Source organism: Sordaria macrospora, chromosome 6 (assembly GCF_033870435.1).
Source record: "Sordaria macrospora chromosome 6, complete sequence".
Lineage (NCBI taxonomy): Eukaryota > Fungi > Ascomycota > Sordariomycetes > Sordariales > Sordariaceae > Sordaria > Sordaria macrospora.
Genome location: NC_089376.1, coordinates 3,231,169 through 3,257,258, shown reverse-complemented (window position 1 = coordinate 3,257,258; position 26,090 = coordinate 3,231,169). Strand labels below are relative to the sequence as shown.

General features: G+C 53.3%; 6 protein-coding genes across 6 annotated transcripts; 4 read left to right on the top strand and 2 right to left on the bottom strand.

Moving 5' to 3' along the window:
- The first annotated feature begins 133 nt into the window (after positions 1-133).
- On the top strand, positions 134-2,079 carry SMAC4_03706 (uncharacterized protein). Its single transcript, XM_003351351.3, has one exon. The coding sequence runs from the start codon at positions 156-158 to the stop codon at positions 1,980-1,982; it is 1,827 nt and encodes a 608-aa protein (XP_003351399.2). The 5' UTR covers positions 134-155; the 3' UTR covers positions 1,983-2,079.
- An 8,253-nt stretch (positions 2,080-10,332) lies between these two features.
- On the top strand, positions 10,333-15,297 carry SMAC4_03705 (uncharacterized protein). Its single transcript, XM_066089996.1, has one exon. The coding sequence runs from the start codon at positions 11,680-11,682 to the stop codon at positions 14,686-14,688; it is 3,009 nt and encodes a 1,002-aa protein (XP_065947557.1). The 5' UTR covers positions 10,333-11,679; the 3' UTR covers positions 14,689-15,297.
- Positions 15,298-15,901: 604 nt separating this feature from the next.
- On the top strand, positions 15,902-18,039 carry SMAC4_03704 (uncharacterized protein). Its single transcript, XM_003351349.2, has 4 exons — positions 15,902-16,072; positions 16,391-16,631; positions 16,884-17,108; positions 17,278-18,039. Exons 1-4 carry the CDS (start codon positions 16,032-16,034, stop codon positions 17,392-17,394), a joined length of 624 nt encoding a protein of 207 aa, XP_003351397.1. The 5' UTR covers positions 15,902-16,031; the 3' UTR covers positions 17,395-18,039.
- A 249-nt stretch (positions 18,040-18,288) lies between these two features.
- On the top strand, positions 18,289-20,657 carry SMAC4_03703 (uncharacterized protein). The gene is made up of 4 exons (XM_003351348.2): positions 18,289-19,032; positions 19,136-19,185; positions 19,267-19,390; positions 19,500-20,657. Exons 1-4 carry the CDS (start codon positions 18,865-18,867, stop codon positions 20,178-20,180), a joined length of 1,023 nt encoding a protein of 340 aa, XP_003351396.1. The 5' UTR covers positions 18,289-18,864; the 3' UTR covers positions 20,181-20,657.
- A 113-nt stretch (positions 20,658-20,770) lies between these two features.
- Positions 20,771-22,411, bottom strand: SMAC4_03702 (uncharacterized protein). The gene is made up of 2 exons (XM_003351347.2): positions 21,784-22,411; positions 20,771-21,680 (listed from the first exon to the last, which is right to left on the bottom strand). Exons 1-2 carry the CDS (start codon positions 21,985-21,987, stop codon positions 20,988-20,990), a joined length of 897 nt encoding a protein of 298 aa, XP_003351395.1. The 5' UTR covers positions 21,988-22,411; the 3' UTR covers positions 20,771-20,987.
- A 547-nt stretch (positions 22,412-22,958) lies between these two features.
- SMAC4_03701 (uncharacterized protein) lies at positions 22,959-24,859 on the bottom strand. The gene is made up of 3 exons (XM_003351346.2): positions 24,262-24,859; positions 24,086-24,156; positions 22,959-23,999 (listed from the first exon to the last, which is right to left on the bottom strand). Exons 1-3 carry the CDS (start codon positions 24,467-24,469, stop codon positions 23,841-23,843), a joined length of 438 nt encoding a protein of 145 aa, XP_003351394.2. The 5' UTR covers positions 24,470-24,859; the 3' UTR covers positions 22,959-23,840.
- Positions 24,860-26,090: the final 1,231 nt, after the last annotated feature.

The following is a 26,090-nucleotide window of genomic DNA, read 5'->3' as shown; positions in this document are numbered from 1 at the left end:
AGGTTGTCAAAGCATGAGAAGTTGATTAGTCCTGATAGAGAAAAAACCGCCCTAACGACGGACCCCTGGCACTGTCAAGCACCGTATAAATTCCAAGCGGATGCCGCCATCATCACCTTCTTAAGCTAACTTGAACCATTCAAGTATTAACCACCATGGCGTCCCCTATGATGCTTGCCAGGACCGCCCTCCGGCCCCAGGCCCGGCGGATGACAAAGTCGACACAATGGGTACGGAGTGTTAGCAAAAGATTCAGGCCCGAGCCGGAGCCTCAACCGGAAAAGTCGAATCTCGGCCTCCGCATCCTTACCGGTGCCCTGGTGGGCGGTGTTGCTGCCGGTGCCGCTCTGGTTGCGTACCCTATGCTCACGGCCGACACCAAGGATGAGAAGAAGCCCGTCGGACCGGAGAAGGCTGAGCTCATCTTTGAGAAGCCCCGGAAACGGTCCGTCTCCGCCGAGGAGAGCCGCAACGAGTTGAGCCCGCAGCACGTCCAGGTCAAGCAGAGCTGGGAACATCCCGGTGTTTACGCTTGGGGTTCTAATGCCGGTAAGGTCGTTGCTCCGGATTCCAACGAATCCGTCATCAAGACCCCAAGGCGCATCTCCTACTTTGATGACCAGATTCTGCGCGATCTCAAGCTGGACCGCAACTTTGGCGCCGCCATTGATGAGAAAGGAAACCTGGTCCAATGGGGTGTCGCCTTCGACAAGGAAAACTATACCCCGACTGTCACCTTGAAGGGCAAGGATCTGGTCAAGCTGGCCATGTCTCGCGACCGTATCATTGGTCTTGCCTCCAATGGAGAAGTCTACTCTGTCCCGGTGGCCGCCGCTGATCAAAGAGCGGGCCAGAAAGACGTTACCGCCTCATCTTCCTCCCTCTGGTCCAGCCAGTCTCCCGTGAACTTCCGCTCCCTCAAGCCCAAGAGCCTGGGATGGAATGAAAAGATTGTCGATGTCCGCAGCGGCCTGGAGCACTGCCTGATGCTCACCTCCAAGGGCCGCGTCTTCTCTGCCGCCTCCAGCTCCGAGGACTTCCCCTCAAAGGGCCAACTTGGCATCCCCGGCCTGACATGGACCAACCGCCCAGCGGGCCCTTACGACCAGCCTCACGAGGTGACCGGCCTAAGCGGCTCCAAGATCAAGGAGATCGCTACCGGCGACTTCCACTCGCTTGCCCTCGACACCGAGGGCCACATCTTCACCTTTGGCGACAACTCCTTCGGCCAGCTCGGCTTCCAGAACGACACCGAACACCCTTACGTTGACTCGCCCCGCCCCTTGCCCATCAACCAGCTCTACCACGGGACCAGCCTGCGGCCCAAGGTGACCTCCATCGCCGCTGGCGGCCTCAACAGCTTCTTCACTGTCGACGCGCGCGCCTTCCAGGGAGAAATCGGCAGCAAGTCGGCGCAGCTCGTGCCCGCCAAGGACCTCGGCCGCATCAACGTCGAGACCTGGGCCTGCGGCGAGGGCATCCACGGCAGTCTCGGAACCGGCAAGTGGACGCACGTGTCCGTTGCCCCCACGAAAGTCAAGGCTTTGTCCAACCTCTTCGAGTTCGACGAGGCCACCAACAGCGTCGTGCCCATCCGTCTGTCCCGTCTGAGCGTCGGCAGCACCCACGCCTGCGCAGTCATGGATAACGTCACCCGCGTCAGCACCGCTTCTTCGAAGAAGGAGACGGACACTAACTTTGGTGCTGACGTGCTGTGGTGGGGCGGAAATGAGTATTATCAGCTGGGCACGGGGAAGAGGAATAATGTCAACTTGCCTACTTATATCGCGCCGCTGGACACGCCTGCCCATGGTGGACACGGACACGAGAATAGGCTGGTGAAGAGGGAGGGAGAGACGAATCGGTTCCAGTTGACGCCGAGGAAGACAGTTAGGTTGGATGGTGGCAAGGGAAGGAGCGTTAGTGTTGAGCAGAGGGCGGAGTGTGGACGGCTGGTTAGTGCTGTTTACTCTGCTGCTTGATCAAGGCAGGTATGTAAAAGGGGGAAAGGGGTGTGGATGAGTGTATGATAGGTTAGGTTCGGGCAGTTTGGGTAGGCAGTAGATTGTTGAGAGGCTGTTGTTCATTGCGGTAAAAAAAAAGGCACATGTATATGTATATGTTATCAAAAAATGGGAGGAAGTTATTGGCCTAGTATGGCAACTAAAAGGCGTTAGCTGTGTATAACTATCTATCTTTTCTCAATTGAGTGTATAACCAGTGCGATTTCCCATGGCAATTGTGGGAAGTGTGAGTAAGTGGCACATAAGTGTCCTCGAACTGCTCCTCTTTTCGCTCGCAAATTTTCGAGCTTCTGTGCAATCAATCGGTCCGTAACCTAACCATCACGAAGGTCTTCTTCGATGCTGGGAACTACTGTGGTACGTTTACAATAGGGGGCTGCCGGGACAGTTCGTGATAGCTCCTTTTTCCATTTGCTGTTTCATACCGCTTTCACCAACATTCGTCACCAATGATACCAACAAAGCTAAAGAAAAATTTAAACAAATACAAAAGACTCAATCGTCAGGGTCTTGATTTTTCCAATTCCAATTACCACCGACACTCATAGCTTTTCCGTCGAAAACCCAGTTCATCATCCCTAAAGTTCCCTTTGCTGCTAACTTTTCGCCAACTAGTCAGTGTTGGTACCTATTCTCACATGTTCCTTCCCAGTTCCTAATAGCCAGTCATTAACAGTTCGCTAACGCCACCATATCTGAAGGACACAGTTCAAATTTTGCACAAGACACTATAGTCTATAGCACATTTCGTTATTTCCTTTACATTCCGACTACAATGATGCTAACAGTCTGTTAAAAGGCTGTTAGGACTCGCCGGCAGCCCGCTCGCTAAGCATGTGGCTGTGTTTCCGAGGTTGTTTTGTTGCCACCCCCATGCTCGAGTTGTGGTCGCCGCCGCCAAACAGAGGACTGCCTCTGCGCAACACCAATCCCGTGATACCCTCATGTGCTTATCGCAGTAGTGTACACTATCACAATACCAGCCCCGCGCATTTCCCTTGCCCCAGTCTCGTAAAATTCACAGTCTGGATATTTCCTATTCCAACCTCCTCAAGATTAATATGGAACACGCAGCTGAGCTGAGCTGTGTCGTAGTAATTCCTAAGCTTGGTATCTAATCGGCAGACTTTCCGGAACTTTAGTGTTGTAGAATATTGGTTTCCCTCAGCGAATCCCCATCCATTCGGGGTCCGTTGCAACAATTTGTTCAGTGACGGGAAGTGTACAATAATGCAGTGTGCACCGGGTGGCTGGTGGTTCTCGTCGCCAACAACCACGGTGCGTGCACTAATCACATTTCCCATACTGTGTACACTATAGCAACACCATCAATCCTGAACACCGACGAGAGCGAGCGTGAACAAAATTATGTAATCCACTACCTGAGCAAGGCCCCGGACCATATCCCCTACCCATGAATGCGTTTCCATGCGTTTTCATGCGTCCAAACTGTAAAAATTAGGTGTGTAAAAATGAGGGCATTCCCAGTTAGTACTTCGAAGTTTGCCTCCCCCTCTCACAGTCCCATGTGATTTCGATTCGAGCGAGCCCCACGTGCGTGCGGCGTTCCAGACCGGCGGGAACCGCTTGGGGCGCATGCCGGATTATTTACTCCGTTCCGCCCCGCGTCGCGTGGTACCTGTCCAGAACTTCAGATGAAACCGCCGCCGACGATGATAACGATAAGGACAATTGGGCACAGGAAAAAGAACTAAAGTCTAGACTAAAGCAGATCCGGATTGTTTACTCCGCTCTCCTCCGCTATTACACTTGTCGGCGGCGTTTGGCGTCGACGACCAGGACGAGGACGACGGGGACAGTGAGGATATCTCCCACGGCTCCACGATCCAAGGATCGAAGATGAGATATCAATGATCACCCACGGTGCCAGTAACGGTAGCGGGGACCTTCAGCTCATGATCCTCCAAGTCTCCAAGCCCCCGTGACCCCCGTGACCTCCAACTACACGTGTAGCCTCCAGCCAGCGTACTTGTAGTGTAGATCTAGTTAGTCTCTTCCCTTCGCTTAACGCCAGTCATACTGGACGAGATGTACACGTACAGTGTACACTACCTGCTACCGGGACCCGGGACCCGGGATCTGGACCCTGCTGAACCCTGAACCCACCTGGGCTGGACCTGCAGTAGTTCGCGTGCGTTGTCAGTTGGTTATCCACTGACCTGGCAGGAGGCTCGCTGAGCCGCTTCGGTTCTATAACCGCTAGCCAACGACGTCGGACGTCTGTTGATCAAAGTTACCTTAGGTACCTCTACCACTCCGATGCGATTCGGACCATTCCCACCACCTGCCCGGCATCACGCCCACCCGCTCCTGTCGGCAATGCATGCGTGCCTTGCGAGTACTGTGTAGCGTACTGTGAAGTACCTCTTTGGTACCTACCTTACCTAACCCCCGTGCTGCGTGCGCCATTGCATGTTAGGAACACGTGAAAGTATTTGCCACCACCACGATGCTCACTTTCGCGGCTCAGCGCGGATATCAGAAAGGGAGGCGCTTACCCATGTAGCCATGCAGTGCCTAGACTAGCCCGGAGTTTAGTGTCGCTCGTGAGGGAAAAAAAAAAGTGGTGTACGAAGGAGGAATAAATAATGAAAGGGAAGCATTGCCTGGAACAGCGTTGGCTGCCATTGCCGCGTTGCCACTGCCGCCGAGCGAGCGAACGCTATGTGCCTCCTCACACCGCCAACGCCAACGCCAATGCCAACGACGCCAACGCCAACCGATCCGTTCGTCAAACACAGTGCCGTTTCGTCGTCATGGTCGTCGTGATCGTGGTCCTTCCAACGGCCGTTCGGTTGGGCCCGAACCCGAACGGAAGTCCGATGCCTTCTTTGCTTTTTTCTTTCTCCCTCCCCGTCCGTCGTCCGTCGATCCCTTTTTGCTTTCCGTTTCGCCACCTTCATCCTTCCACAGGAACCACGAGTTCGGATAGAAATCTCCGTATCCCGTCAGCAATTCCTTGTGAAGCCCGTCAGTCCCGTCCTGTACGGGTAAATCACCGTACCCACATGCTTGCTACTGAGCTACTGCATGGTTCGTATGATTGACAGGAACACAGATGCTGGCGGAGTCCCGCCTCTTTTGCCGTTGTGGTTCGTTGAAATCGTGGATGTGTTTCTTTGAGTATGGATATCTGTGGCGTCTAGCGTATCGAGCGTGTGTATTACACAGTACACGCAGGATAAGGTGGTGTAGCGTGTGTTTATTTAGCCCCGGGTCGCTGGCATAGGAGCTTGGCGAGCCCGTAAGCCCGGTTGACTAAAATGGTGTCAAAAGGCTGACGACGATACAAACATACCAGTGTACACTGGTGTATATCCCTGAACGCACGTCTGGCGTAACAACCGCTGTTTTCGGAACTCATTCCGCAGAGGATGTTTGGTTCCAGCGTATCGTTTGATCGTCAATCGCCAATGCGAGATGCCTAGAATCATCCGTTCTGTGCCTGATCGATTGGCATTCGTAACGGCTGGTCGGTAACTGCAAGGTAAGCAATAGGTAACTCCGGAGGATGAGGCAAACGAAGCTATTCGCAATTGCTTAGCGTAGGGTAGGACGTGGGGAGGGAGTGGCGAAAAAAGCGTGATCATCATCATACCGTTCCACGCCATTGTACGCCCACAGCCACACCCACTTTGGCGATTTTTCCAGCCCTCTGGGCAGGCATATGTACACATCAACTTCATGGAAGAAAATCCGTGAGATAATTGATTGGCTGAGGCTATACACGGCTCGCACGGTCTGTGTCCAAATGGTGGCACAGGGTGGCTACTGTGTCCCATCAACAACTCACGGAGGAAAGAGCGGCCGCATTTTCGGTACCACTTGAAAGTTCCTAGGTACGTATCATCAGTTGTTTTTCTTCTCGAGCTGTTGGTCTTATGGATGGATCTCGGCTGCATTGGAGATCAGAACGGCGAAATGAAAAGATAGAAAGACAGCCGAGTGACGACGAAATGAGCGAAGTCTCGCCCGGAATGGTACCAAAGGCGGCAAATTGTCTCATCGGTAGCATGGTCTCACATGGATTCCCACGGAAAGGTTGGGGGTTCTGGGGTGACATGATGTGATACTGTAGTGTAGAAGAAGAAGAAGAGCAAGGGAAAAGGACAGCGATGGTGACTGTAAGCTCTGCAGATCCTGATCGACGGCACCATCGAGGTACAAGCGGGCGCATCGAGGGACCATCGAGTGCCATCGACGGCGGACACTTGGGATTGGCTAACGGCACACCACTCAATTAATTATCTTTTTGTCGAACTCGAAAGTGACCGACACAAATGCGTGTAGGGTCTTCGGGGTTGGAAAATCTCCCCTCGAGTCACAAACGGAATAAGGGTCCTCAGTGATCAGCAGGGTAGTTTCCTCTGTTGGTCTGTTGGGTTCGCTTTCGTGTGTTGCAGTGTGCGGCTCCAAAACACTCCCAATGTGCTACCAACCACCGAGGCCGAAGCCGCCCAAAGACACGATTTCTTTATTGTCAAAAGCTATGCTTGGCTGGGCATCATAGTTGTGTTTCCACAAGTGTATCGTGAACCCTCTTGGCTTTTTAAAGCAAGAAGCTGCTGAGGAATGTCGTGCCAGGGAGGCAAACTTATGGTTCTATATTATCGACAAGGCCGAAAAGGTTGCCTCGGAAAGGGTGCCTCGTCAGACTCGTGTGAGCACGTGTGTACTATGTGACTCCTTGGTGAAAAGGACGGAAAGGGTTGCCAGAGAAGATAGATGCCCGGAGCTCCGGGAACTTCATGATATTATGTCATGGGCCGTTACGAGTTGCGCGCATTAGGTTAAGTTTGGCTTTGGTCTTGGAAGTAGGGTTTGGGAATCTTGGCGAGTTCAGGTTGGCACTCAGTAAGCCATTCATGCCTACGCCGACCCGTTTTTGCGTCTTTTCGAGTACGAGGGCAGAAGGGCACATGGGTTCGTGGATAGAGATTATGTCGAGTGTGATTGACATGACTAAGTGTATTTGTAAAAGATAGATGGGATGAGGGGTAGCGAGCGAGGTGAAGTTGATCTCAAAAGACATCGTGGGATCGGCGTCGGTCAAAAGTGGAAGTCGGGCCCGGGCATATTCTCCGGAACTGCATCGCCGATGGCCGTTCGCTGCGGGCGGAGATCACTGTCTTTATAGTGTACTACAAAGTACCTCTAGCTATTAGGTGTTAGTGTCGAGTAACGAACATCCATACGCGGCCTTCCAAGACATCTGGAACAGCTACCTATCACCCGCTAAGAATTGCAATATCCAAACGCATTTTGATGCCTCAAACCGTCTCTTCATCACCAGACTTTGTTCGTTCATTTGGAGCACATGTTCTTGCGATATCATACCTAGGTAACTGCTATCCCGTGAGCGATGGCAGAAGGTGACGTCACGCTGCAAACCATCACGACTATTGTCTTGGCAATAATGGCTGAAAGGGTCTGGACCAGTCGAGGCCGGGCACAGCTGCTGCCAGTTGAGCACCTGGGACACGCTGTAAACCGCAGAGCCGTTACCGTGATTTTGGCAGCTCCGGGAAAGTTACAGGGACCATCGCAGCGGGCGCAACTGCCCTGCTGTTTTGAATGGTGCTTCCACTTGGCTATTTTCCAACAATGGACGTTTCCGAGTTCCAGCTGATCTCTTGATCTTCGGCATTTTCCTGACGTTTATTGATGTCCCCGTGGTCGCGCTTATTGTAAACACTGACGAAACTAAACACATCTGATATGACGCCGAGGTCGTTCGTGTACCCTTTTTGCTTATCAGTCTCTAGTGTCAGTGTCATGATCCTCACGACTCCTCAATGACAAGAGAAATGAGGGGACATCATCGAGATCAGACGGCAGGTAGTTTGGAAAGGAGATAGGAGTGACCCGGATTCGGGAGAAAGCTGCACTTGTCACCAGTTGCGTCCGGGTTGCCACACATCAGCCAGCATTACACCTTACCCTACCTCCGGCATTGCACTAACAATTGGGATATCCGACTTTGTTACCTTTATGCTCCGACATATACGTCTAACCCGCGTTATCAGTCTATAGCCGAGGCCACGCTGGATAGCTGTTACTGCAACAATAGTACTCAGCATAACATAACTTCAACTTATACTGCCCGTCATCGCATGGGGAGGCATGGCATACGGCTGGAAAGCTGCTAAAAGCAGGACCCCGTCTGTAGAACATGAGAGACACAAACCTCATGCATCAACCGAATGAGCTCTCCAATGTTATTGATGACAGACGAAAAGACTTGGTAATACCGGGACAGTGGCCTGAGTCTCACCACCATCGCGGGCTCCCGCTGAATCTCGAACCTGCTAGATACGAGCTTTCAACACCACGGCCAAACTTTCGATACGGGCATACCGACCTAGTCACCAGGTTTATGCAAAACCGTTGAAACTTGTGGGAATGTTCGTGGAGCATGTTAATGACATGTTAAGGGTTCAAGCTCCTCCGCTCACCATGTGCAATAGGGTTTCCGTGTGGAACCATGGTCGCATGTCAGGGCGTGCGTGTCGTTCTCAGCTCAGGGTACTCTTTTCCGCTCGCACACACACACTTTGAAGGTATTTTGGAATCTCCTGACGAGTTTGTTGGGTTGCCGCGACTTCCCGTGTTGACCTTTTTGGTTTCCGAGGGGGCGTCCATATGAGCGAAAGCCTTCGTGCCCTCACCCCCTAAGGTTCCAGAGTTGTCCGTAGCGACCAGTAACGTGCCGGAAGAAAGTTGCTGTTGCCGCCGGAACGCCGATGACACAGCAAAAGTGAGATCTGGAGGCTCAAGATACTTTGGGTCGACGACCCACCACCGCGCCCACCTCTGCCACCGTTGTGGACGAATTTAGCGTACCCCTGCGAGCTATGACGTTAGATGTGGGACATCTGTCAATAGTCCCACCCCGCGTGGCGTTAAGGGGCTCAACCCGGTGGAGCTGCACACAATCCTGAGCGCGGCCTGTGATCCTGATAACCGGGAGGAAGGGTGGGAATGGAGGCACTTTCTGGCCAGCAGTTGCCCTCGGAGTTCGCTCCCTCCCATTTTGCTGGATTGGCACCCAAAAATTTACGAGTCAGGCGTAAGGACCCTATTGATCGGGTAGATAGGGGTAGCCAGCCATCGCACGGTCATTGATGGGTTCGGATTCCAGGGGGGCTTGAGGAACAAATTTTGGAAATTTCTCCGTGGCATCTGGATGGCGGCTTTTGCCCAAATTTTGAAACGAACCATGCGAAAAATGAGGGGATTCCTGGTTGAGGTTCTCACCGAGTTGCGGCGGCGGGGTTGGAAAAGTTGGATGTGAGCTCCCAAGTCAGCGCGGAATATGTTGTGAGTGAGAGCAAGTTGCCAAAAGGGCTCAGAAGGAAGGGGCGAGTGAGCCGGTGGCGTGTGACTTTGGTCTCAATGCTTCCCGTATAAGAGATACTGATTGGAAGATGTGTTCGTGGTGTGGGGATGAGGACTTTCCGTATCGGCCACCCGGCCGACGCCCGACCTTTTCAAGAAGCAAACTGGTCGCTGGTGTGCGTGGTGGGTTAAGAGGGAATCAAATTTTATCGAGCCGGGCGGGGTGAACAGAGTGAGCAGAGGTGTCCCTGCCTCTAACAAAGAACACCTGAGCTCTCTCCACCCGGCGCCGACAGTGTCGGCCCTGTACGCTGGATTTGGGGGCAGAAAAATGAGAGAAAAATCAGTCAATTGAAGAGATGAGGAGCAAGAGCTGCTGGCCGTGTCCCTGGACAGCTTCATCGTGAGGGTTTTCGGGGCGGCGCGAGTGAGGGTCAAGTTGGTCCGGCTGGGGGAGGGCGGCGGGCCTACAAGTACCTCTTGTTTCTCTCGTGAGCGGGCAAGACTCGACCAATCAGAACGCGGTCGCGAGGACCCTGAACTTTTCGATCCCCTCGATCCCCTGGAGCCTGGGCGAAGGTGAGGATCGGGGCAAGTCCTGTGCATCTCTTGGAAAGTGTGAGCAACGCACGACGCAACGAACAGCGACTCAACGCTGGACTCCCGTCCATCTGCGGCCGGGCTCCTATTCACAACTAATGTAAGTATGTGCTGCGGTCCCAGTCAACCAGTCCGGTCCCCCTCCAGTCTACAACTAAGTAAGCCGTCCCCATCCCAAGGCCCCAAAGATCGGATTCCCCTACTGTATCTACCTCTACATTGCAAAAACGGCATTGGATGATTGATTAAGGTACACACACCCGCACACCTCCTCTCATACATACACCACCCTCACCTTACCGCTCGCCAAACACTGGAAACCGACCCGAATTCGATATCGATTGCCTCGGGCTTCAACCCAACAGTCACAGTCTCAGTGAGTGGTGTGTACTTTGTCAGTACCTGTCTTTCACAGGTCCCGGTCCCCTTCCCCCCAATTCTATTCATCCACCCCGGAGGACCCAGAACGTAGCAGTGTGGCAGATTGACAGGCCCCCAACATTGGCCTGTTAAGGTCCCTGTAGCCCACGCCAAAAAGAGTCCCAAAACTTGGCTTTGTTGTCTTTCCCAGTTTATCCTGCGATAACTGCAAATCCGAACGAAACCGTCTTTGCTGCATCGCATCCACTTCCCACACCACAGAATCCCTCGCTGCAGAAAAAGTGGCAGTTGTTCCAAATCTTCCATTGTCGAGCAGCCGGCCCTGACCTTCAAAAGGAAACTCCAGGGGACCGCCGATCTTTCCTGAATACTGGCACTAGCCATTGCGACTCGTTGCGACCACACCAACACTACCATCGATTCGAACGACCCTTCTTTTCTGTTTACCTCCCAACACTCCAACTCGACCATTGTACCAAACAAAAGCTCAAAACTTCAACAGGTAAATGCGAATCATCATCTTGTCCAGCGCATTGCCCAGTTCGTCGCTTTCTCTTTCTTCCCTATGCCATCTTTGAGAAGCTCCCCCTTTTCTGAAACGGAACCCCTTCCGAACCTGCCAAACCTACTACCCACGGCAGCTTACCTGCTTGTTGCTTGACTTGCCCGGACCACCTCACCGGCCTTCATGTCCGTCTCCGCGAGCTTCCGACTCGGCCCTCTCCTTAGTTTTTCAACACCACCCACTCCTCCCCGCCGCCCCCTGTTCCTGTGTCAACTTCCCATACCCAACAACACATCTCGCCGAGTTGGCGCAAGACCGCACGCCGTTTGATCGTATACCTCAAAGAGTTCGGCCAAGGGCTTTCGTTCCGCCACCCTGCCGTCCTCCGCTCTCTCCCGCCCAATGTTTGTTGATTCTGGGACTCTAATCTTGATTGATCCCCGTTCTAGCGTCCTTCACCATGGCGCGACTATCCCGTCGCCGGGAAGTGCTCTCGACAAATTCGGGGCGCTTCTTTGCTGCCAACCTCTAACCTCATTGATGCTTTGACGGAGAAAATTTTGCACTCCTTGATGCTCAGTTCTCTAACTTGGCTTGCTCGCTCTTTAGACACTCGAGACCAACCCCCCTCTGCCTGCCTGCGTGCCTGCCTGTCTGCCGGTCTGCGGCTTCCATAGTCACAGGCTTTGGGCCGGCCGCCCAGCCCAAGTGTCGTAAGGACACGCACACAGCCGTATCATGAGAAGTCCCCACAAGCTGCTCGAACGTGAGTAGCATCGCCGTCGCTTGACGCAGCCTGATAGGGTGAACATGGCGGACGGTGGGGATAAATCACAGGGCATGCGCCCGCCATCCTTTGACAGCCGTGGTCACCCCCTACCCCGACGTGCTTCCCCAGACAAGTCAATAACACTTCATAATCACCGCCTTGCGCGAGATGCCAGCAGCAGACTTACTTCATCTTCCGCACTGGGAGTGACCGGACCCCAAACCCAACCCCAAACCCAACCCACAAGCTCGCCCACTCGAAGGAATTCGTCTGGAGAAAGCAACGATACCGGGCACAGTGACCCCAAGAATTGGTTTGACCAATCCAACCGTAATCCTGTTGCCGCCTTCAATGACGAGAGCAACAACATGGAAGTCGATCCTCCTTTTTATCAGAAGGAGACTGACTCCTCCAACGAGGATTCCAGGTATCCGCCTGGACGAAACCCATCATATCCCCCCCGTGATACCCAGATGCAAGGATTACGCGCCGCTGTTGCGCACAGCAGCAGCGCCGATGACTTCCGCAGCGTCATCGACGACTTGACTGTCGAAAACAAGCGACTGAAGGAGGAACTGAAGAGGTATAAGCAGTTTGGCTCCGACATGATGAGGAAGGAGAAGTTGTTTGAGATCAAGGTACATGGTTTACCTAGACGGAAGAAACGCGAATTGGAGGCAACGCTTCGGGAGTTTGCTGCTAGTCTCGGCGGCTCGAGCGAATCGACATCGCAGCGGAGGAAGGGTGGGAGACATGGAAAGGCTGTTCACTCGTCCGGGGTATCGTTGTCCAAGCACGACTCGTCGTCGTCGTCGCGGAGTCGTCCTGTCGATTCTGCGTACGCCTCCATGTCGACAGGTCCTAGCTCGCATGCGGCTCACTCCTCTGGTCCGTCGCTCGGACGACCTTCGCTGTCTAGGGCAAAGTCGACGTCGTCCCAAAAGGTAGAAAGCTACCTGCGCGACACGCCCGATGGCCTGCTTCCTCGTCATGTTGTGATGACTGACAAGGAGAAGAAGAAGTTGGTCGTCCGACGCTTAGAGCAGCTGTTCACCGGAAAGATTAGCGGACAAAACATGCAGCGCATCCCGTCCATACCGAGTATGGATGCAGCACTCGTGTCGGAAGGAACCATCATGGCACCGCCCCGCCCCCCCCCAGAAGGATTGCGCGAAGCTCGCATTCAACTACAGGAGGGTGAAAATCCAGAGAAAATCCGTTCCTCCAAGGGCACTACCTCTGCATCCAACTCAGGTGGTGACCAAACCGAACTCGGCGGAACTGTGACGGCAGGCGGAGATGGAAGTGGAAGCGGCGGTCGAACTGTCAACAACACCTCGCCCCCGGGAGTCATTGCACCGGACCAACGACCAACCAGGCCCCGCGATCTGGACCCCGACCGAGTACAAATACCCTCCGAAAATATGGACTACATCCGTCACCTAGGCTTGGTATCACCCGAATTCTTGCAGGGAAGCCGAACCAGCTATCAAGATGTCGCTCCGGATGCGGAAGGCTGGGTGTACCTCAATCTGCTTTGCAACCTCGCCCAGCTGCACATGATTAACGTGACACCGAGTTTCATTCGCCAGGCCGTCTCGGAAAAGAGCACGAAATTTCAGCTCTCTTCTGATGGCCGGAAAATCCGCTGGCGTGGTGGAACCGATGGAACCAAGTTCAGCAGCGACAGCAGTGAGGACAAGTCCCAGAAAAGCCCCCTGACGGACGATACCGAGGACGGCTCGGATAAGACTAGTCGGAGGAAGAAGCAGAAGACGCAGCCGACGCGTTCGGAGCTTGGGAGGCTCGGTCTCTCAAGGTCACCTTCGGACACCTTTCATTACAAACCGATGTTCGTACACCGCCATGCATCCTCGGCCGAGACGTCTTTGGAGGAGTCGGCCTCACAAGGCTCGGATGTCGTTGATGAGAGTAACCTAGCAAACTCGAAGTGGGACTTTAGCGGATCGGGGACAACGCAACAGCGGAGCAAGCGCCGATATGACGGTGCCATCGTTTACTACACCGGGGCTCAGTTCTGCACCGATCTTTCAGGAGAGCCCGGCGATATGTCGCCAACAGCGCAAATGACGGCCACCGGCCGCGAACAAGAAGCATCCGGATCTGGCGATGACGCTGGGCGTGTGCTGCAGCGGACGTTGTCTGGATCGTCGCTTCCCGTCAGGCCGCTCAGCGATGACCGTGCCCGCGTGGCCGAGGCATTGGATTTTGACCCCCAAAACCCACTCGATCTCGTTTCCGACGACGGCTTCTCGCCGAACGACGAAGATTTTGCCTTCCCTTGGTGTGAGGATCCTGCCAAGACTCAAGTTCAGCCTCTTGCCAAAGAAGTCATGGAGCCCTCCGGCCTTGGTGGAGTACTTCCTGATGACCATTTTGCTATTTTCGTCACCACCCGCCGCGTCATGAGACCTACCCTGCAACGACATCTGTCACGCTCGACAACATCGGAAGATACGGCCGAGATCATTGCCGAACGCCTGGCATCGATAAGAACGTCATCGCCTTTGCCGCCTCCTCGCAGTCGCAGTCTAGTTGTTGCGCCTTTGCAAATCGAATACGTCTCTAGAGAATTCCATCGGCTCAACCCAGCTTCACTCCCTCCGCCGGCGATGTTTTATCCCCCGTTCAGCACCGACTCCAGCTGGGACGACGGCGACGAGCTCGTTTCGGACGAGGAAGAAGTGGAGGAGATGGAGGAAGAGTCCTTCTCGGAAGGGCAGATATCGCACCGAGCAAACCCTCATTTTTCGGACAACAATACGTACATGCGGAAGGACGATTTGGCGTTCGATACCGAGACTGATGTGCGGATGGACAGCAGCGACGATCATCGGATGTCGTCGGACAGCGGCCTCGTGATGCGGTCGGTGATGCCGCGGCCGGCAGCGGTGGACGGAGATGGCAGCCCACTGGTGACTGTCACGGGAAGAGACGTGGATATGCTGCACACTGGCAGCTCGGTTGCAACCGCTGGTGGGGCGGAGAGCGGCTACAGCAGTTCGATGGAGGACGTCTCGTCCTCGTGAGACCTGAGAGGATTTACCTATATGTGAGAAGAAGACGAAGAGCACACGAAAGGAAGAAAAAGGAACGCATTGCGGCTGGTGTCTCAGGAAAACAGGTATACCGGTATTCTCAGATTTTTGGCTTTGGCTAGCAAGCGGGTTATCTCCAGCGCGCGGTTCTTTGCTTTTGCCATGTTTTGGCGGAGTTGCACTGTCGATTTTCGTCGGGGACTTGATACGTATGGATATGCGACGGGGGTGGTTTGCGGGCGAGGATCCTGGGTCCCATGAATGGGAGGGACCATGGTTAAGTGAAGGGGGTGGGTTGGGTTGGGTTGGAGACCTTTTTTTTTGTTTTTTTTGGAGAGTTTGGGTTAGTGTTGTTTGGATTTGGACCGTTGTTGGTATTTTTGTGGTTATTTTTTTTTCGCTTCCTCGTTGATGACTTTTTTGTGGAAAACAAACATACCTCTTTTCTAGATATGTATCAACGGTTTGCATCAGTGTCGGTAGAAGAAGGCCGGTGACATCAGTTGCAACGAGCGCACATGTGAAACCACAGTCGGACTTAGTGGCGGGCGTGATTGGATATGTATATGATTTGAAAATCAATCGTCAAGTTGTCCCCACGATGGCCTCGTTGCCGAAATGTTTTGATGATCGAGCGGTAGTCGTAGATCGTAAGGTCAGGCGTAGGACGTGCACCAGGACCCTCAGCGCATTTTCAGCAAGCCCCTGATTATCCAACGCTGGGCAGTTGCATACAGTATCAGTGTCGCTAGGTATCACCGTTCAACGGTAGGTTGATTGTTAGGTTGTGTCTTTGTATGAGGCCATTGCCAACTACCATACTACTCGTCAACATATGTAAATGTCTCGAAGTTTTGAAAAAAAGACAAACATAATATTAATGACTAGCCATGACACTCCGGATTCCATGCCATCCCAATCCCGTGAAACATATATGCTTGATCAAACTTGACATCAGGTCTCACACTAACAAAATTTCCTGGAGGTTGTATTGTTACTGTACGCATGTCACACTATGCGTGTCCCACTTTATGAAAGCGATCGGATTCGACTCAGCAGCTCCTGGCTGCAGGCGGGGGAGGAGCGAACGAGCTCCAAGTGGAAGCGGCCAGCGAGGTGCGGGCAGGCGGTGCAGGCAAGCTTCTTGGGGTCCATCCATGACCATATCAGCAACCCATTGGATTGTGGATTACGATTAGGGACCCTCCACCTTACCTACCGCTACGTAAACAACCTACGAGCTCGCGAACCACTGCCCGTCGCAAGCTTCCCCCTTGATCTGGTTTTTCCCCTTTCAAACCTGGAACCGACATGTGAGCTTTCCATAACTCGAAATGGCAACCAAAGGAAAAGAAGTAGAAACCGCTGCGGGTCGGTAAGTCCAAGTTTCGAGCTATACCTCTACCTCTACCTCTACCCTATACCTTGGCATCTTGCAAGAGCTTCAGCTTAAGTTGGGCGTGTTATGCTACCCCTCCATGGTATCAAGAGACAAGACAAACAAAATATCTTGACCTCGTGACCTGAACGACGCATCCCATGTTGTCGATACCCTCAACTTCGACAAGAACCAGAAACATCATGGCTCGAAACATTGCCAGCTAGCCTAGCCTCCATCACCTACAGAAGCACCCAAACAAAAGAAACAAAAGAAAAACAAAAGGCTAACCTACTGTTGCGCCCAACCTTACAGCAGCGATGCCGCCACGCCCGCGAACCCCCGAGGCATCCCCCAAGCACCCTTTGTCGACAAGGTCGAAGACTATGTCACGTCGCGCGCGGACGTCGAGCCCACCCTGCGGCGGTTCCAGGAGCTGATCGCCAAGTATCAGTTCATGGAGCAGAACCTCCAGCGACGAGTGGTGGGCCTGAAAGACAAGATGCCGGATATTCAGAAGACGTTGGATACGGTGCGGTTTTTGCAGCTGAGAAAGGTACGCATAAGCATACGATACATTACGAGGCACACCTCTCTGGCTCTGGGAAAGGAGGGGATATGGGATGTAGCGGTGGCTATACGGTGATGGGCGGATTACGCAAATGCGCCTGGGGCGGGGAAGAAGATGGAAGACCGAAGGCAAAAGACGAGGATGGATACCGAACGACGTGGACGGATGGATGGATGCGTGGACAAACAGCTACGGACACACGAACGAGACGCTGACAAGATACCCCTTGGGCAACAGGACGAAGAAGATCCGATTGAAACCACATTCGAGCTCAACGAGACTCTCCACGCCAAAGCCAAGATCCCGCCCACGGACGAGGTATACATCTGGCTCGGCGCCAACGTCATGCTGTCGTATCCCATCGAGGAGGCCGAGCAGCTGTTGGACTCGAAGCTCAAGGCCGCGACGCAGAGCTTGCAGAACTGCGAGGAGGATTTGGATTTCTTGAGGGAGCAGATTACGGTACGTTTTTACAAAAGGACACAGGAACGGACAGACAGACAGACAGTGGCGCAGGAGCAACTACAGCAAGCTGGAAGGGGAAGGGGGAGAAGCAGAGACGAAATGAGGTTGTTCTGTTACCAAAACCGTGGGAATATTTGCTAACTTGAACGATGTGCGCCGCCAACAGACAATGGAAGTCGCCGTAGCGAGAGTGTACAACTGGGACGTGGTGCAGAAGAGGAAAGAGAAGGAGGAAGAGGAGAAGACAAAAGGAAAGAAGAGCGAGACGGCAGAAGACGGTTGAAAAGAGAGGAGGAGCATTAGGTTTAATACAGCACAGAAGAAGAAGAAAGCGAGAGGATATAATGCACTCATCACAAATTACCTTGGAAACGAACGAACAAACGAACGAACGAACGAACGAAACAACGGTTGAAGAAGAACAATTGTCCGGAATACCGAGGACCGCTGGCCGCTGGCCGCGATCATTCGAAGCGAGGTTCACGACAATGGCTCGGTAAGTTGGATTCTGGTTTAAGAACAACGGCTTAACAAACGGACGGCACTTCACAGATATTCTCGGCCGTCGTATTGCGCTCAGTAGCAACATTTTGTTCACGAAGAACAAGAAACAAGGACCACGCAAGCGTTTATCATATTGAAGAGCCGAAGTGGGACTGGCGAGATGAGGTTCGCTTTGGACTGGGTCAAGGCTACGACATCGAGAGATTAAAAGAGTATTTAAGTTCTGAGGCCTCCAAAACTGCAGCCCCATAATCATCGCCATCAAGGCACGATGACTACGGATATTTCCAGTCTGGGGTTTTGATGTGGAAGTTACCGTCTAGCCGTCTATACTTACACATGTGATCGCTGCTATGTCTCGGTATAATTGTCATAATACCTACATACATCAAGACAGCCTTACAATGTTAAAAGCCAATCCGAGGTCATCACGTAGCTATCCAAGGGGGCGAGCTTGTCTGTGGTGAGCTGTAGTTACGGATCGTCGTCATTGATCATTCGTATCGAGTTCCCCAAGAAGTCTCATCCAATTCAGACAATCAGATGGGGCCAATGCGCGTGTAGCAGAGAATAGGGCGCTCGGGCACCCCTTGACCTGTCATTGTTCTAACTGTTTTGTTTCGCTGTCAGTTTCTTGCGAAACTGCTTGGTGCAGATGACTCTGAGCACGACACCCCCTGAAAACTCAAACCCCTTTTTGGGGGTGACGAGGCATTGGGCTTTGAATCTTGACCGCCATGACGACGGGATGCGTTCTTGGAGAAGGGCCCGCGAGTCTTTGAGTCTGAGACGGCGGCAGGCGAGCGGTAGACCGGGCCCGTTAACTCGAATACTGGATGCACGCCAACTGTAGACAACAGTGGATGGGGCCCCCAACCGCCCCGTGCCAACGTCCCTCCAAGCGGCCCAGGGGCAGTCGGATCTCAGGGGCCCCGGCACCTCTGCAACAGAACCCCAATTAAACGATCTCCATCACGGGCTCGGCCTCCTTCCCCTTGCCTGCCTTGAACTAGACTGTGGACTGTACCCTTTCCCCTTTGGACCAACCCTTTTTGCCACGACTGCGTTACCCGTCCCTACCTCTACTCCTCTGACGCTACTCTATACTTTCCAAGATTGTTGCACATCATTTGTCGTCCTCTACAACATTCATCGTCTCCCACCTCAGCTTCCTTAATACTCCAACCTCAACCCACCCCGCTTTATCCCCAAAACCTACCTTACCTCTACAACCACCACAACCGCCAACATGGAGCTCGATCCCAAGTACGACGACTATGACTACCCTACCACCGCGCCCGTCGCCATGGAGGGCCACCCCGGCCACTTGACTCCCCAGCAGCAGGCTCAGGTCAGCCAGCTTCGTCTGATGCTCGAGTCCGAGGGCTACACCAAGCGCCTCGACACCCTTACGCTGGTATGCATTCTGGCCCCTTGGTTCCGGCGGGAGAGACGGAGAACGGGAAAGAAGGGATATGGCGATAGACAGGACAGGCGCTGACAACTCTTCCGCGATATAGCTGCGTTTCCTCCGTGCCCGCAAGTTCGATGTCAACCTCGCCAAGCAAATGTAAGCGCGCGAAAGAAATCTGCCCCGTACCGTACCGCCCGAATTCGAACAACAAATCGCTGACCACATCCAAACTCCCAGGTTCGTCGAGTGCGAGAAGTGGAGGGTAGAGACCAAGCTTGACGAGACCGTCCCTGAGTGGGAGTACCCCGAAAAGGAGGAGGTCTCCAAGTACTATCCCCAATACTACCACAAGACCGATAAGGTACGGCTATCTACCGGTTCTCCCCGGGTGGTGTTGCTTTTAGGGGCACCAGCTACGTCAGATGAGAGAGAGAAAAAAGCGAGGCTAATATGACGTTTCTCCCTACTAGGATGGCCGCCCCGTCTACATCGAGCAGCTTGGCAAGATCGACTTGACTGCCATGTACAAGATCACAACAGCCGAGCGCATGCTTACCAACCTGGCCGTCGAGTACGAGCGTCTGGCCGACCCTCGCCTGCCCGCCTGCTCGCGCAAGGCCGGCGTCCTCCTCGAGACGTGCTGCACCATCATGGACCTCAAGGGCGTCGGTCTCACCAAGGCCCCCCAGGTCTTCGGCTACGTCAAGCAGGCGTCGACCCTCTCGCAGAACTACTACCCCGAGCGTCTCGGCAAGCTCTACCTCATCAACGCGCCCTGGGGCTTCAGCACCGTCTGGAACGTCATCAAGGCCTGGCTCGACCCCGTCACCGTCTCCAAGATCCACGTCCTCGGCGGCGGCTACACCAAGGAGCTCCTCGCGCAGGTGCCTGCCGAGAACCTCCCCAAGGAGTTCGGCGGTAGCTGCCAGTGCGCCGGCGGCTGCCACATGAGCGATATGGGCCCCTGGCGCGAGGAGCAGTGGGCTCGTCCCCCCAAGTGGGAGAAGAAGGCCAACTCCGATGCTCCTGCCGTTGCTGCTGCCCCCGCCGCTGCCCCTGCGACTACCGAGGCTGCTGCTGCTGCCCCTGCCGCCGCCGAGTCTGCCGTCGTTGCTACTGAGGCTGCCGCCCCTGCTCCCGCTGCCGCATAAGAGGTGCAAAGTGGAGGAGGTTTGACGGCTTCCAGTTGTTGTTGTGAGAAAAACGGTTCGAAGGGCTGTAAAGCGTCACCGAGTAGTCCCCCCAAGAGATCATGGCGTCATTTTTTTCGCCCGTGAGGGGTGAGGGCTATAACGCGGTTCGCTTGAACATGAAATATCATGGGTCTACTCACTATATACGCTATATGAAAGAGTATTCAGTTGTAATGGACAGTCATCATCATTCGGGCCGGACTCAGCGATATTTAGCGGTAGGCCCCGATGGGAAAGGAGTTGGTTGTGTTGTTTGTGCAGGGTATTCACACAAGTGCGCGAAAGATCGGGAAAAACGTGAATTTTCCGGTTTGAAACATAGCACTTCTGGTGGTGATTTTATTAGTGTATATGTAGAGTCCTTGCGTCTTTTGTTCCAAGGTGGTGGTCTCTTTGGTATATACACACGGATATACAATAGATTACTTGTTTCTGGCCGTCCATGATGCGGTTGCCTGGGATCCGAAAGGATGGAACAGAGTATTTATGACATATTATAAGACGAGTCACTGCATATCGGGAGTTCTCTCTTCAAAAATAAACATATGGTCATTTTGGATTCTACCATAGCCTTCCATATCCGTAACCATTGCCGTACGCCCCGAACTCCAATAGCTAACCGCTCAGACCTTGACTCGCAAAAAAGCAAACAACGCTTTCCGAACCAACATCTTCAGCATGCCGTTCCAACAAAGCCAACACTTCCTTTCCGCAGCACCAACGAGTACCGCCAACAACCAACAGCACTAACACCAAGCAACATCCCTACCTCCCCTCCCCAGGCGCAGCACCACTAACACCAGCAACCACATACCCCCCCGCAACCCTCGCCCTCTCCATCCTCGCCACCGTAGCCGGCATCTGACTCTTCAACCTCCTCAATGCTTCCACAGCCTTCCCAAACCCGTCTTCTATCCCTTCCTGCCTTTCCATCTTATTGTTACCCCCATCATCTTGACCCAGCCCCCCACCATTCTCCTCTGACGCAAAGGGTAAAAGCCCCTCCAAAGCCTTCCGCCCCGCCCACACCCCCTCCTCAACAACCCTTTGCTTCGCCTTCTCCAGCGCTTCCTTGTCTACCGCCTGTTGGTGTAAAAAGGAAGAGGCAAAGGAGGTAGCCACCGAGGAAGGGACGCGACGCTTTAGGAGGGCGATGGAGCGCAGGAGATCTTCTTCTTCGCGGGCGAGGGATTCAAGACGGGAACGTTTGCGGGGGTCGAAGGGTTCGTATTCTTCTTGGGGTTTGGATTTTTTCGTGGTCTTTTTCTGGACTTTTGAGGCTTTGGATCTGGATTTGGAGTTTTTGTTGGTTGCGGTGCGGGAAGTGCCGTTGGTTTTGGTTGTGGTTGAGGGGGAGCTAAAGGGTGATGATGTGGTAAGGAATTCGGAGGGGTCGTTCACGGGCAGCCCGTTGATTGATATGTTGGGCGCTACTAGGGTGAAGGTTCTTGTTATGTACTGTATTCCAGTCAAGTTTGTTGTCAGTACACTAGACAGAGACAGCTAGAAGGGAGGAGGGAACGGAAAACGGGAAAATAAGGCCAAAAATAAATAAACATACATCATTAACCAACCCCTCTATCCTGACTCTCAACTCATCCTCCTCCTCCTCTTCGTCTTCTCCATTCCTATCCCCGGGATCGACAGGCGGAAACGCGGCATTGATGCTATCGGCTGCAGCGCGCCGCACGTTGTCGATCAGGTAGGTGAAGTCTTCGAGCGATTGAAGCTCGATTCGTCGGTGGACGGCGGATTCCATCTCCATTTTGTGCGCGAGCGCAGCGCGCCAAGCGAGTAGTAAAAACGAGCGGCCGGGACTCGAGCGGTGATGTAGCTGACGGGTTGGTGATGATGCGTCGCGAACTCGTGGGACTACTATTTATTTTCGGTAGTAGTGTATGTTTTGTTGTCGCGTTTTCCGTAGATCGTGGATTTCGATTGTCAATCTCGGCGACTATGTCTGGTTGTGGTGGTGGCGAGCTGCTAAAGTGTCGTTCTTGATTTTGGTTGATTTGTTTACTTTCGAGTCTCGACAATTGACAGTCCAAAGTTCCATGCAACCCACCCCAAGTCCCCAACCCACACTGCACCTCAAGCTGTCCGCGCCCGCGCCCAGCACATAGAACCGCGCCCGCAACCCGCTTCCGCTCGGGCCCGCTTCCACTTCCACTTCCACTTCCACTTCCCGCTGGCGCTCCTTTCCCCCTCGTCCCCATGATCTTATCGATAACGGAAGCCGCTTGGCAAATGTGGGCCCCGTGACATCGGTGTGCACTAGCCCGAAATGGTGTTCGCTTTGGAGAACAGACCCACTTGAGACCAAACGCTTGGTGGGGCCGTCTCTGATGCCAGAATGGCGGGGCTTTGGCTTGGCCCGCCTGGGGCTGGTGTAAGAGAGTCGCAGCCCGCAGGCGTGCCCGGCATTCAATGATCGCTGTTGCGTTGGACGTCGGTTCCCTTTTGGCCAAGGTGCCGTTGTGAGCGCCGCCAGCAAGCACTTTCGAAACATTGACCTGGAATGGATGAGGTACTTTATGCAACGGGACTGCACACTTATGGACAATCTTTGGCCGACTTGCCTGACTGAAGTGGTTGCTGCCTTGTGCCTACATTCTGCGCAGATGCGAGACCTCTATACGGTTCCTACATCTGTTCATCTTAAGAAGACTGTTCTGCGTGGACCCTGCAGATTCTACAAATGTATCTGAACAAGACCTCTTGCCAATATTTGTACACTATTGGAAACATTTCTGTCTTCAACACTGATGACCCCAGCTATCCGACACCTCTCCAGGAATTTTAAGAATATAAGTATCATGGCCATGTGTAACAGAACAACATCGAAGGCATTCTATGCAAGTATTCGAAAGGCTTCAGAAACAGACACTTTTGTACACCCAGGCTTCCAGCACCACCATCGAGCATACAATGCCGCCTTCTTCCTCATCTCGTCCAAATGCTGTTCACCATTCAAGATGTAGGTTGCCGAGTAGTGGCCTATCTGCAAAGTAAAATGATATTTGAGGGGTGATACCCTATAAAGAATAAGAGTCAAAGTATTGCCCAAAGACTCCGATGGATGAAGAGAGGTCTGAAGGTAGTGCTCGACATAGATGATTGAACCCAGTGATACGCCCGAAACCCGAACCCGAATACCAGACTTGAGAGATAGAACCCATGATGAATTATTCCCTCCCCCCGGCCGCCGCGCTTCCCAACCCAATTTGACAAAACATGACCACGAACCATACCCTTCCCACATTCGGTAACACCGTACCCGAAGTGTGTATCCCGAACCGACCACGCCGGAGCCATGATCTTCTGAAGGGTCCGTCTTTGGATATATCCTCGCCAGTGATGTCCACGGTTCCAATGAACTCTCGAGGGGGCAAAGAATCGTCAGGTAGGCGCCAAAACACCTAGAACCGAAATACATGGAAGAAAACATGCCATAAACGCCGTAATCCGTGTGAAAATTGAAAGCCGATATCTCGTGAGAAGAGACTGGTCTAAGAGTGGCGCTTGTAGCTCGATGACTGAATATAATGTGTTTGATGATGGTCGCTTGTTGCGGGCCGTCGTGTGTGCCGTCGTGTGCCGTCGTGCCCTTTGTGGACTTTACTGCGGCAGGATCTTCTTGATTTCTTCGTCCGTTAGGATGATCTCATGGATCGGATCTCTCCGGTTCTCGAGCGGGACGTAGTCGTAGTCAACGTAAGATGGTAGGAAGATCTCGGGGTTCCATGCGAAACCTTGGCTCGAGGAGAGGTAGGAGATCTGTTATTGGGAATATGGTTAGCTATTTGTTTACTTGGGCAAGGCAATAATATCATTCAAGTGGCCAAGACAGGAAGGTAACGTACCAACTCTGGCGGCCCATCCCTATCTTCGGCGATATTGATCGTGGTGCATTCCTGCTTGGAGATGGCCGGACCTAGAAGCTAGTGTTAGTAACGTTTGTGATGCATATGCACAACCGCGCAAGCCGATGCCGCCATGTTTTCAGTGCATGGTGTTTCCGGGAAATAAATAGACTTACTCAAAAGGCTAGGACGACGAGCATGCAGCAGTGTCTTTTTTGTAGTCGACGACGTGGGTGACGAAGAAGGGTGCGATGGTTCGGGCGAGGTGGAATAAGACGACCCCGGTGACGAGCTCCCGCCAACGTTATCTGACTGGCCCAGCTGACGACGTTCGATATCCATGGCGGATGGTGGCGGTGCGGGAATGGGGATTGAAGAGGACATGGCGGGAGGTTGACGGAGGAAGATGAGCCGACACAAGAGATGATGACTTGGGCGATTTGGAGGATTTAAAACGGTTGGAGTTGGGTGGTGTTTGGTCGACAGTCACACAAAGCGAGCCTGACGAGTGGCAGCTGGCGGGGAGAAGCGACTTCAGGTAACGTATGGTAATTGGTAAGGAAGCCTATGAATGGATGTCGTTGTCGCCAACCAAAGTGCTGAAGGCGCAGGTGCACCGGGATAGTGGAATCATCAATTCAAGACGGTGTAATTCGAGGACACTGAAGAACGGAACGAAAAGATGACGACAGGCGCTTATGCGGACAAGGTGAAGAGAGTTGGATTGAAGGGATCAGGTGAATGAAGATGAAGTTCAAGCAAACAAAGAAAGGAAAGCAGGAGGTGACGGCAGGTCGGAGGAGGCGGAGGTGTACAGTGACTAATAAGGCGACCCGAAAGTGGTGACTCTGAGGATGGGGATGGGGTTGTTGGCCGTTTCCTGGTCCGTCCCCCCGGTTCCCCCAAATTCACCATCCATGGGCGCACGGAATTGAACCGGAAGCTGGAAGCTGGAAGGGGACTCTCTCCTGCGTAAGGTAAGGGACCGGAGTATGGACTTGCAATCATAATGCACTACCCTGGATCTATCTCGTACCTCTTTACCTCCGTGCTTGGATCTTGGTTGTTATCGTAGCTTCACACACCGAGGCACGCCGGATGACGGAAGCCTTTTGGACTCAAGACTCCACGGTTTAACATCATCATGTCCAACACCAGCCCGACAGTCCTCACACAGGCACCGGCGATACACCCTCTAGGCAAGATGCGTGTATCAATTCTGAACTATCACTGTCCAAACCCCAACTCTTTCTCTTCTCACATCATAGGTATGTATCCGCGGCCTCGCAATCCCTCCTCCAGTACCGTCTTCAATGGCCATGGAGCGTTCAGACGGGCCCGGGCCTGGCAAGGATGTGTTAGTTAACACGGGATGCAGGGTGGCATGGTGACCACAACAGCATATCATCGCCGCATCATTCGATCCAAGCAGTGGAGAACTTGTTGTATCGGCCGTCTTCGGAATGACAGCTTGATTCGTTATCTGATATGGGACCTATCATATCCAGTCGTTGCTTGGTTGATGAAGAGAAAGAACAAGGTCGACTTATACGCCAAAGAGCCAGGCCGTAAAGAGAAGTGATGCTGCGACTGCGACTGCGACAACTCCGCAGGACCACTCAATCGCAACTGCCTTCCGAACTCTGTCATATCCCACAACCTTGAGGTATTTACACCACGTCGGGCATTGCGATAGAATGCAAGACATATATCAACAATGAACGGCCATTGTTTCTAGGACTATGGTCAAAGACGACACCGAGCTATGTGGGAGGACGACGACGACGATGACAACCCGGGCTGGCCGTCAAGGTGACACTTCGTGACGCCCAGCAAGGGTACCCGTGTGGATGTGGGGTTGAAGGCTGGGGTCGCTCAACTGCGATGGTGGCACCTAAGTGGAGGCAGACTTGCATTGGGGATGGAGCCACAGTAAGGCTCCGCTTCAGTCCAGTCTGGCACTGTCCACCACTCATCCCTTGACACTGTCTAACAGCCCCACTTG